Genomic DNA, 12,044 nt, shown 5'->3' on the forward strand with positions numbered 1-12,044 from the left:
ATCTGGGCTGTGGGGAGGCAGCCCCCCTGGAGCTCAGCAGGTGTGAGCCTGGCCAGTACCTGGATGGGAGACTCCTGGGAAAGCTGAGGCTGCTGCTGGAAGAGGTGTTTGTGGGGCCAGCAGGGGGCGGTCACCCTGCAGTCTGTGTGGGTCCTAATGCCCCAGTATAGTGACGGGGACACTGCACTGTAAAAAGGTGCCGTCCTTCGGATGAGACGTAAAACTGAGGTCCTGACTCCCTGTGGTCATTAAGGGTGAGGGTGTTTCTCGAAACAAGTAGGGGTTGTAACCCAAATTTCCCCCTGGCCTTTACCAGTCATGGCCTCCTAATAATCCCCATCTCTGAACCAGCTTCATCACTCTGCTCTCCTCCACACTGAGAGCTGGTGTGTGGGGAGAGGACTGGAGCATCATCCAGGTGGGGCTGCACACTGGTGGGGGTGGAGGGGATCCCCATGACCTGTAAAGAGATTTGAGTAGAGTGTGCAGGAAAGAGCTTTAGAAGTGTAAAGAGTTGTTATTATTATTATTGATAGCCACTGTGATGCCCTTTCATAAGCCACATTTGTCAAAATATTTCTCTTCGGAAAAGCCCGTCTGCTTCGGAAAATATGAAATCGGACAGCCGGGCTGCTGGCTGACTTCAGAAACCCGAGCGCTGCCTGTCCGGATCGGCGCAGTAAGGGGAGGATTTCCGCTTCTTTCACAACGGCACCGGATCCTGCGATAATTGAGGAAACAACCTCCTGGCACAGACAGCCGTAGTGACAGGAACTTTCGCAAGAGAGCCTGAGAGACTCCAGCTAGGATCAACTTGTCTGAGTGAAGAGGTCTATAAAAATGTTATACGATAATGTGAATAGCGTCCGGTCATAAATGTCTGTGCACTGCTATGATAGAAACAATAAAACATCATTAGAACTGTTTGGGTGAGAGACATTATCCAATCCGTACGTCTACGTGCTGTATGTGTTTTTGTTCCCGATTCACAAGGAATATTAACAGACCATAAGGGCGTCTGGTGTTTAACAGGTGTTCACACAGTCGGAACTCGGTTTGGAGTTGAAACCGGCGGCGTCGCCTCGGCAAACACGCGAAAACGCCTCGCGCCCACCCTCCCAAAACGCCACGCCGGGGCTGACGTCACAGCGCCTGCCCCATAAAAGCGCCAACGCCGGCTCGCGGCGAGGAGAAGCCCGGCCGCGGGGTGGTGACAGCAGAGGACGGCGCGCGCTGGCTCCCCGTCTCGAGGGAACAGGCGTGTTTACACGGAGGGGTGAGTCCGGGCCGCGCCGCGAATAGATACTGTTGATAAGATCGATCCCGTGAGGGGACACTGCAGTGCAACAGCAGCTTAGCACAGTGTAACGAAATGATACAATGATACAACAACACAATACAGTCAGTAGAGTCTGAGAATGCGGAGAGATCTTACTGGCAGCGCCGGGGGAGCGGGGGCTGGGTTTCTTGGAAGTGATGGGTTTAAACCGCACGGCGAGTTCTGTGTAACTTTCCGCAGAGCAGGCTCGGCGCTCGATGTACACCGACCGCTTACTTAACAGATTGCACAAGTCGAAATAAGACTAGCCCGTGATGTCAGAGAACCTGCAACCGGCTCTCGTGACTCGTGTGCTGACCTCAGCCGCTTCGTCTAGAAGCAGGCGTGCACGTCTCGCACCTGCTGCTGTTGGCGACGATGACGAGGACAATAAGAACCTTGCTGGCGGACCCTCTTCTCCGAAGCGAGTTCCATTTGAACTACATCAGAGCAAGCCTGGGGGGGGGGGCTGTGTGCCTGTTTCCACGCGTGGGCGCAAGGGGGGACCGGGGATGTTGCAAGTCCCCGCGGCTGAAGAGCGACGTGCTCCCGTCCCGAGGAAGGTGTGACGTCGCCCACGTGACGTCATTCTCGCAGTTGACAGAAACAGGATGGAAGAAAATCAAAACAAAACAAAACGTACAACAGTATAAGTAACCGAGATAGAAATGTCAGTATTTCTGCCAATAGGCCACATGTTTCACCTGACATTTCTTCTGTAGAAAGGGTGTGAAAAGAATTACCAGGAACTGATTTGCAGACCAGCGCCGATGACGCTTAGTAGCAGAAATGTCGGATAGAAAACACTGCGGGTTTTTACAAGCCGCCGAGAGCGGGATCGGTGTGTTGTGCTCCAGCTCTTGAGTCGTGGCTTTCTCGGGACAAAACCAGGGCCTGCAGGCGCTGGCTGGAGAGGCGCTGCGAGTACTGTACTGTATTAAACGTTTCCTGCGCCGCCCTGTGGTTTCCGTGCAGTTTCTGCGCCCCACGGCGTGCGTGGACGAGGCGCTGTGATTTTCACAGCTTGGGGGCTGTGCTGGGCGGGCGCTGGCTCCTGCGCTAAAGGGCTTGTGACTGGAAAGGCGGTACGGTTGAAAAACTATTGGACAGACCCCGTCAACCTGAATGGAGAACTGCGCCCGAACTGTCCCGAGCCCGTCCCTGTCTCGCGCCTGCTCCTGGGAGCGCGGTGAATTCGTCCCGAACTGGAGACGTGCAGTTCCAGAGATGTCTCTGCTTCGGCAGTCAGCATCAGCGTTTGTATGCATGAATGTTGTTGGTTTTTTTTTTTAAATCCTCCCTTTTTACTTGAGAGTTTCCATTGAGGAGAAATGGTTTGCTAAGAGCCTCTTTCGACTCACTTCGATGTCAAAGACCGCCGGTAGGAGTGACCGAGCAGGCGGGCCCGCGGGGGAGCTGGAATGCGCTTTGGTTTTGGCCTTTATCCAAACTAAATATCCGCGCGTTTGCAGCGTGAGAGAAAATCAGTTGGCGTCACTGCTCTTGCAGTACTGCGGCAGCCCCGTTCCTCTTTTCAGACCGGCTTAGAATGGGGTTTCGGAGCAGCGCAGACACAGACCCCAACCCCCCGGCCTCTGCTCCCAGCGCGCGCTGCTCGGACCGTTCCGGGCGCCGACAGAGCCTCCTCGCTGTCGCTCAGCACGTGGCGAGACCACCTCCGTGAGCCGAGAGACGAACGGCTGACAGGAAGAGTAATAATATTAACAACAAGAAGACGCGGCTCGGAAACCACTCACCTAGCTTCCTGCCCGACGTCCTGTGCAGAGTTCAGGTCATCAGAGCCTCGCTGCCGGGTTCAAAGCGCTCCCTCGCCCGCCGGAGGTCGGCCGACTGATTCGTGTCGTGCGGGCGACACCTGTCTGTGCGTGGTCTAGGCAGACCCCTGGGGTTCGGTGCCCGAGAGCTCAGGGGCTTGTGGAAGCAGAAACAGGCACAGGCGGAAGGCCTTTATCCCATCAGGCATTGCGCCGAGGGAGAGCTGCGCTCTATTCTCGCGCTCCTGTGCCGTTTTCCTCCGCTGTGCCTCAGTTTCACTGGGCACAAGGAGCCGTGTTCAGAAATACTCATTCCCCGGCCCCGCTGGCCTGATCCCGCTGGATGGGGGCAGTACAAGAAATCACGGTGTGGGCCCTAGACCCGGAGGAGGGATGATGTCATCGGGATGCAATTAATCTCCGACAGCACAGGATTCACGCTCCCGGAGAGCGGTCATTTCCACTGGGTTAGGATCAGTGACAGGGGATCCTTTTAAAATGCTCGGTGTGCACGCACGCACACACACACAGTACTTCACTTTGTGGGGCGGCTTGGGAGCTGGAGGAACCTCGCAGGCCTTGCGTGTGGAGCCTGCATGTTCTCCCTGTGTCCGAGCCAGGCGGCTTGGCTGCAGTGGCCCCCCGTGCGCTCGCTCGCTCCCTCGCTCGTGTCCCGAGACGGACTGCAGTCCTCTCCGGGGAGTTTTCCCTCCCTGCGTCCTCTGCTTCCGGGAGAGGCTGTGGAATCGCCGGGACCCTCCGAGCGTGGGTGGGTGGATGGATAGATAGATGGATGGATGGATATTGGAAGAAAAACAAACCCAACAACAGTGTGGTGGATTGGGTTTGGCTTCTATGAGTTCGGGGTTGTTGAAGGGTCACCGACCCGACCAGCACCCCCAGCTGGTCCTGTGACCCAGAGTTCAACTGGCTGTGGACTCTTCCAAGCCCGACTCCGTTCCGCCCCACAGCCGAGCTGAGTAACAGACGGCGATCTGCAGTCCGCGACGCCCTCGGCCCAGAGCGCCAACGCCAGGCCTGCACTCTGGGCAGAGTGAGCTGGGCGCTCGCAGAGTCGCGGCTGAGGCAGGGTCTTGGAAAGCGTCAGCGGGGGATTTGAGGAGATCGCTGACACTCTTCACCCGCGCAAGATGTAGCTCCGGATTGTTAAGACTTAAGTGCACGTGCGTGTGTGTGTGTGCACGTGCGTGTGCGCGTGTGAAAAAAGGTGTTTTCGTTCCAGAAGATGCTTCCCCCCAATCCATAACAATAAAACCGCAGTGCCGGCCCTGCGCAGGAAGCAGACTCTCACACGTGGTTTCCCAGCCGCCCCACACAGAGCTCGCGGCCCCGCCCCCACCCCGAGTGACCTCAGGAATCGCGGCGGCGGCGGCGGGTTACGAGAAGTACGAATTACATCACCGTTTTCAGAGCCCAGCCCAGGGCAAGAGGGGGAAGCCCCTGCGCTGTCGGGGAGAGGAGTCGAACCTCTCTCGCCTGCGGAGGCGCTCGGGACCGCTGGCATTTTCCTCGGGGGGGGGAGGGCTCTGCTCTGCCCCCTCCCTTCGATCCCTCGCTGCCGACGGAACCGGAACCAGAACAGGGCTCCTCACTGCCTCTCGTTCGTGACGTTTCCCGCCTCTGTTGCTCTCTCTGCAGTTCGGGCCTGGGTGGAAGTGCCGGGACGCTCCCGAAGGACAAGGGCCTGCCGGATTCCGAATCTGCTCTCTGGAGCATCGCCCTCCGGATTTGGGGGGGGGAGGGGGGAAACATCGGCTCCCCGTCTCTCGGTGCCTCAGGATGTTTCCCAGGTGAGTAGAGGCCGCAGGGCGAACCTGAGCCCGTCCGCTCCTGGGGTGCAGAGTGGCCCACCCCCACTTTCCAAAGGGGCAGGGTGCAGCTGACCGAGCAGAGCCGAGTTCTGGTGGACCGGACCGGACCGGACAGGCTGCCTTCGGCCTTCTGTGCTCTGCAAGGTAGCTGCCCTCCTGCACTGTTTACTCACAGCGTTCCTGTGCTGTTTGTTAGCATTTTCCTCCACTGTGCCTCAGTTTCACTGGGCTTAGTGCACGTCTCTCTGCTGTTACACCAGTATGAAGGCAGCTTCTCAGCAGCTGGGCTGCAGCCAGGCTGGGTCACAGCCAGCAGTGGGAGAGCCCACCCGGCGCTGGGCAGGGGTCATGATTCGCACCTGGGTCCGGAGCCTGACTGTCCAGTGGACCTGCTGGCAGCACAAGGAGTCGTGTTCAGAAATGATCATTCCTCGGCCCCACTGGCCTGATCCCGCTGGATGGGGGCAGTACAAGAATTCACAGTGTGGGCCCCAGACCTGGAGGAGGGATGATGTCATCGGGATGCAATTAATCTCCGACAGCACAGGATCCGCGCTCCCGAAGAGCGTTAATTTCCACTGGGTTAGGATCACTGACGGGGGATCCTTTCAAAATACTCGGTGTGCAGGTGCGCGCACGCACACGCAGTGCGTTTTTACACCTACAGTACTTCAGTTTGTGGGGCGGTACCCAAGGGGCAGGGTGCAGCTGACCGGGCCGAGTTCTGGCGGACCGGACCGGACCCAGACTGGACAGGCTACCTTCGGCTTTCTCCGCCCTGCAAGGTAGCTGCACTCCTGCCGGCCGAGCACCGGAGAAAGAGACACGACGACTCTTGTGGCCAGTCAGGGAGCAGAAAATTGGACACCCTCCCCACGGGCCCTGAGCAGAACCACGCACGGCCCGCCCCTCGCTCGGCGACACGGACTGGAATTCCTGCCAGCCGCGGACCCCCGAAAGAAAAGTACAAAATTGTCCGCGTGCGCCGGGCCAGGAAGAGGAGGAGGGTCTTCGCCCTGCCCTGACCGTCTGCTCTGTTTCTGGGGGCGCCACGGGGGACGGGTGCGAGTGGGCAGTGGGGTTCGGGCCCAGAGGCATGGCCAGATCAATGGGTGTTAATTCTTCCCGTAAAAAAAAAACCCTGCACCAGGAAGAGGGCGTGTTTCACCACCTGAGCTGAACATCTGAACCGGTCCTGTGAGATCTTGTTGTGCAAACGAGTCGTGTTGTTCCTCATCTACAAAACGTGCCGCTGTAACTCTGCAAAGCGGGATTTTTTTTTCCCTTGAGTGTTTCATTGCCGATACCCATTTAAAAACGGCAGACAACCCCCCGCCCTGTTAACTGTTCCCCTGTTGGCCTAGCGCGGGTAAGACCCTGTGCCGTTTCCCCCCTCCCTGTCCCCATCCGTAAAGATCGCTGCCTCCTTTCACACAGGACGCTGGAGCCGAGACCTCAGCTTCCTCCCTCGTATTTATAGTCCGGCTTCGCTGAACAGCCGCAGAGAAAAGTTCAGTCGGTTCTCCGGTGAAAGTCCGGGACTGGAAGCGTGCCTCATTCCTGCTTCTGGTTTCTCAAACAGAAAAGGAAGTGCGATCGGTTTCAAATGTAAAAAGGGCACAGGGGTGACTTTCCTGTAAAGACCAACAGCCGATCGCTTCCTTTCCTTGGTCTGCGGCTAGTAGTGTTTAGCAGGGGGAACTCAATTAAATAAGGACAACATGGCCGTACCGCTCTCTGAACGTTCAAAGAGTACCATCGAAGTACATCGCCAGCAGCCATATCACTCTGCAGCTCACAACTGGCAGCCCCACTGGAGCTCAGCAGTGTGAGCCTGGCCAGTACCTGGATGGGAGACTCCTGGGAAAAACTAAGCTGCTGCTGGAAGAGGTGTTAGTGGGGCCAGTAGGGGGCGCTCACCCTGCGGTCTGTGTGGGTCCTGATGCCCCAGTATAGTGACGGGGACACTACACTGTAAAAAGGTGCCGTCCTTTGGATGAGACGTAAAACCGAAGTCCTGACTCTCTGTGGTCATTAAAAATCCCAGGGCGTTTCTTCTGTGCCCATTGAGATGAAACGGCATCTTTCTGCCAGGAATCGCGGAAGATTCCCTTCAGCACAGTCCCCATGAAAGGGCACCCGCTTGGGGGTGCTCGTGAGCACCAACCCCCTGTGAAGCATAAAATTACACATGGGGACACCCCGAAACCTCGCAGGGGCCAGGCGGGCACCCTCGCACGAAGGGCATGAAATCGCAAGTGCGGTTATCGACACCCGGCGCGTGGCACCGGTCTTCCAGGCGCTCGGTGTTTTAGGGAAGCAAGTTCCAGGGATCAGTCGGAAAACACGCAGCAGCAGAGCTCCGGAAAAGCAGTAATTCACCTTTGCCGGACAAAATGTCCGTTTGAAACGGATTGTCAGGCTCACAGTGTTCAAAGCAAAGTGGAAGGACACGTGAAAGTAACATCAGCGTGCCTGCTTCATCAGCGATTCCTCAAGACTGCAGTTACAGCTCCGCCGGGAGCCCTTCGGACTGGTTTCCTCGCACCACTGCAGCAGGGGGTGTCCTGCCCTGGTCCTATGGGGGGACCCTCTGTCCTCTGGTGCCTCTTCATCGCAGGCCGCTGGATTCCAGTTTCCCGTTGCCGAGATTCGATCTCCCACTCTGGCTGTTTCACCTGGATGTCCGCGGCGGGGGGGGACAGCGGCTCACTTGGCGTCTGTGGCTGGGCTCAGGAGCCGACGCTCCGAAAAGCAGCCATCTGTGGGGTTAAGGATTGTGACTGAACACCACTACATCAGAATGCCCCCCCCCCCCCCCCCCAAAAGTCGCAGTACAGGCCTTGCCAGCTGGGTCTGTGCCCTCCCTCTCCGCACCCTCCTCCTCATCGCTTGGTCCACGCCTGCTCAGATGATCTCCGACCCCCTGGACGGGTCACTCCCCCCTCTTTGCTAGGGGGACCCCAACTGTGCTGTTCTGATCTCTCTCAGATCATCTGGGGCGAGGCCCATGGCATTGGGCTGAGCGGGGGCTCTGTGGCTCAGGATCTGCGCCCGTGGCTGGAAGGTTGCCGGTTCAAATCCCGCGGCCGGCAGAGGAATCCTACTCCGTTGGGCCCCTGAGCAAGGCCCTTAACACCAACTGCTCCAGGGGCGCTGTAGAAATGGCTGCCCCTGCGCTCTGACCCCAAGTTTCTCCCTCCCTGTCTGTGTGTCTCATGGAGAGCAAGCTGGGGTCTGCGAAAAGACAAATTCCTCATGCAAGAAATTGTATTTGGCCAATAAATATCCTTCTCTCCCCAGCAGCAGCCAGGTGACGGAGCCTCACCTCGAACCCGTGGGCATGTCCGAGTTTCAGTGCATGGAGTTCGCTGCCGTGTTGGAGAACGAGATCTTTTTCGCAGGTAGGCGGACGAAGGGCTAAATTACCCATCTGGCCTGTTTGATAGCTGGTAGTTCGTTGATCCCAGGTTCTCATTTCTTGAAACAAACCAGCCACGTGGCCCGGTAGCTTGTCGCACACTCCCACAACCCTTTGCGTAAAGTGATGCCGCATGTTCTCAGATCTAAGTGCACTTCCGTGTAACTTCCACTTAGTGGAGGAATGAATTGCAGAGGGGTGGGGACGGTACCCTCCTCGTAAATTTTAAGAACAATCATCGTGGGGGCATTTTCAGGCACTTTCGAATTGACACTCATCACTAGTCTGCCAGTAACTATAGCACCCTGCAGCCTGGGGGTGGAGGGGATCCCCATGACCTGTAAAGAGCTTTGAGTGGAGTGTCCAGAAAAGAGCTCTAGAAGTGTGAGGAGTTCTTATCATGGTCAGTCAAGCACTGAGGGAGAAGAGAATGCACACAGGAGAGCTGCAGCGAGCGGCTGAGGCACGGCTCCGATCTGCGCGCGCGTGTCAGTGCTTCTGGTGTTGGTGTGGTGGCACTGTGGCTGAGGACCTGCACCTGTGAGGTTCGTATCCCGTGGCCGGCAGAGGAATCCTACTCCGTTGGGCCCCTGAGCGAGGCCCTCAACCCCAGCTGCTCCAGGGGCACCGTATAAATGACTGACCCTGCGCTCTGACCCCCAGCTTCTCTCCCTGTCTGTGTTGAGGTTGAGGTATGCAGAAAGACAATTCCTAATACAAGAAAATGTATAGGGCCAATAAAGTGATCTTATCTTCAGCGGTACGAGTGTGTGTGTGGGACAGGAGGAAGAGGGGGTCATTAGCCTCGTAGTAACCAAGAATCTGCAGATGGACACGGACAAACCAGATTCCCAGGAGAGAGACAGAGTGCGTTTTATGGGAAGCCCTCCCTGACTCGACAGCCTTTTCAGATCCGGCACAGGAATCCCTACTCACTTTGTCTTTTTTTTCCCCCTTCTTCCTGCTGGTGCTTGCTGCTCTCGCTGCTGGCCTCGCAAGCTGAGGACCAAGGTAATGTATGAACTCTCCCCTCCCCAGCCACTCCATCCACAGCTCAGCCACACCAGCCCTGACCCCGTTCCGTTAATTACTATTAATTAGATTCAACTCCAGCCTCCATAACTCAAAGAGAGCGGCCATTTCTTTCGAGAAGTGCAAAAGTTTATTTTAGATCAGCAGTGATCAATGATCTGAGCGAGGGGGAGAGATGCCTGCCTACACGTTCCCATTCGCGCACTGAGGGATCGTAGACCTTTCTGCAGTAGGTGACTGCAGGTCCCCCTTTTTTTAGAAACAGGTTCCCACGGGCTCCTCGGAGCCTTTCCAGATTAAAAAAGAAACGGAGATCTTCCTTTAGCGCACGCGGGACTCGAGGCCCGGGAGTATCGGTCAGCAGTCGGGAGCAGGGCGGCTAGCTATCCCACGCCACCCTGCGGCGTGGTCAGGCTCCGCCGGAACTAAGACCATTTCTCCGCTCGCCTGCAGACATCGAGGAGGACTCCTTCAGGAGGATGAACAAGTGCCTGTCCCGCATGATCCGGAACAAGAACCACCAGTTCCTGGTGGCCGACCAGGGCCTGGTCTTCGAGAACGGGCCCGTGGAGCAGGCCCCTTTCGGTAACGTCCCGTCGCCCCATCCCTGTGTGTGCTCCAATTCCTGCACCCCTCTGTCCTGCTTCTGCGGGATACAGAGACCAGAGCCCACGCAGCTCCGATCCCTGCAGCGTGCAGGGGACACGCTGAACAAATCTTCTCCGTTTCGGAATCCCGCGTCTCCAGAGGCCTGTGTTGTCTCTCCCCCGCAGGCCAGCGCTTCTCCATCGAGATGTACGGCACCACGGAGTGCGCCCGGGGCGTGGCCGTGGTCATCCGCTTCTTCAGCGAGGGCTGCTGGCACGTGGTGCGCTGCACGCAGGAGGGCAGCAGGAAGAAGGTGGAGGCCTCGGTGAGTGGGCCCCGGGGGCCCCGGGCACGGGGTGGGGGGAAACGACACCGAGAGGCGTGGCCAAGCCCGGCGGCCCCCCCTCCTCCCTCGCTCCGTGTGCGTGTGGCGATTTTTTTTCCTCTTTCCTGCCGTCGATCCGGAACCGATCCGGCAGAGATGGGGTGGGCACGCGCCTGGAGAAGCTGCCTGGCGCGGGTTGGGTTTGGGGGGGCTGAGAGGGGCAGGGGGGGGGGGAGAGATCCAGCAATCCAGCCCAGGTTTGTCCCGGGGGGGGGAGCTTCCGGTCCTGGGATCTGAGTCTCCCTTCCATCCCACTGACCTGCGTCCCGCCTCTGCCCTCTGCCCCTCCGCAGCCCGAGCAGGTGCCCGACTACGTGCCCGACTCCTGCAACGACGCCGTGTTCTTCCTGCAGGCGGTGGAGGGGCAGAGCAACAAGTTCATGTTCGAGTCCTCCAGGTGGCGCCGCTGGTTCCTGGCCTTCTCCGCCGAGGGGGGCTTCTACAAGCTGGTCCTGCAGCCGCGGGCGGACGAGGTGGACGAGTGCCAGCTCTTCACCCTGGAGAAGTAGGGTGCGCCCCTCTCTCCCGCCGCCGCCGCCCCCTCGGGAGGCCCCGAGCACACGCGCCGGGATCACACGGCCCTTTTCGGAGCGGGCCCAGCTCTGCGGTCACCCCCTCCTCCTCCTCCTCCTCGGACTGCTCGATACTCCCACGGGTCCTGCCCAGGCCGCCAGAGACCCGGCTCTCCCATCGGGCCCCGGCCCACATCCTGCGGGGGGCTCTATTTTGAGCTTGTGACTTTTAAATTATTGTTTGACCTTCTTGTTCTGAAGAGAGTTTGTACTGGTTTATTTTTACCGTTACTTTTCATTTACCATTCTGTACATCGAGCTTGTGGCGCCCATTAAATATGCTGAGAGCCAGCCCTGCCTGTGTGATTGGTGGTTCGCCCAGCCCCAGTGTTTAAAAATCCAGCCCGTTCCGCCCAGCCGGTGACGCTCCAGAGCTCTAGACACACACCGCTCATTCCCAGAGGAATCCCACAGCTACAGCTCATCCAGGGGGGCCCGGATCGGCTCCTGGAGATCTCTAGACTAGTCGATCCAGCTCGGCTCTCGTCCGAAATCCAGCTCCTTCCTGCCTCCACGTCACGAGCCTGATGTGGCTCGTGAGCTCCTGGTGCCCCTACTCGGACCTACGCAGGCCTGCAGCCCCAGTGCCCCTCCAGAACCGGGCCTGGGCACCCCTGCGTGGCTCCAGTGTCCACAGTGAGGCTCTGCTGGACCTCTGCCACCCCCCCGCGAGGTGGATGAGGGGCGCCAGGGCGGCTGGCCGAGCTTGCAGAGCAGGTTAGAAGCACCGGGCAAACGGAGGGCGCTGGCTCCGAGCTCAGCAGGCGGGAGAAGCCGGCATTCCCCAGACTGGGAAGCAGCTGGGAGCGGTGGTCCGGCAGGGGGTAGCCCCCAGGCTGCCTGGGCCCCTCGGTCGCGCTGCCCGTGGAGGCGGGAGGCAGGGGGGGACATATCCAGAGCTCCGGCCTGGGAAACCAGCCAGAACGTGCGGCTCACTGCCTCAGCGCTGGGCAACCAGCTGGCAGGAAGGGAGCCCATCCTCTGCCCTTTGCCCTGCCCTGCCCGAGACCGGACACGGACGGCCGGCTCTGGGAGCAGACACAGACTCTGGGTTTTTCCCCCCCATAAAAGCAGGATAAAAGGCCCTCATGTCCCGGCCAAATTTCCCCCTGGTGTCAGGA

General features: G+C 58.6%; 1 protein-coding gene across 6 annotated transcripts; it reads left to right on the top strand.

Moving 5' to 3' along the window:
• Window positions 1–799: 799 nt before the first annotated feature.
• LOC148640960 (interleukin-18-like) lies at window positions 800–11,214 on the top strand. 6 transcript variants are annotated; one of them, XM_088619493.1, is made up of 8 exons: window positions 800–929; window positions 1,033–1,276; window positions 4,753–4,904; window positions 8,229–8,329; window positions 9,346–9,357; window positions 9,832–9,963; window positions 10,152–10,291; window positions 10,705–11,214. In XM_088619493.1, exons 3-8 carry the CDS (start codon window positions 4,894–4,896, stop codon window positions 10,858–10,860), a joined length of 552 nt encoding a protein of 183 aa, XP_088475619.1. In that variant the 5' UTR covers window positions 800–929; window positions 1,033–1,276; window positions 4,753–4,893; the 3' UTR covers window positions 10,861–11,214. The 6 variants fall into 6 exon arrangements, with proteins under 6 accessions (XP_088475619.1, XP_088475618.1, XP_088475617.1 ...); XM_088619488.1 differs by lacking the exon at window positions 800–929 and having other exon boundaries at window positions 1,043–1,276; window positions 10,645–11,214; XM_088619489.1 differs by lacking the exon at window positions 800–929 and having other exon boundaries at window positions 1,044–1,276; window positions 8,232–8,329; window positions 10,645–11,214.
• The last annotated feature ends 830 nt before the right edge of the window (window positions 11,215–12,044 follow it).

Source organism: Lepisosteus platostomus, chromosome 25 (genome assembly GCF_059453375.1).
Source record: "Lepisosteus platostomus isolate fLepPlt1 chromosome 25, fLepPlt1.hap1, whole genome shotgun sequence".
NCBI lineage: Eukaryota > Metazoa > Chordata > Actinopteri > Semionotiformes > Lepisosteidae > Lepisosteus > Lepisosteus platostomus.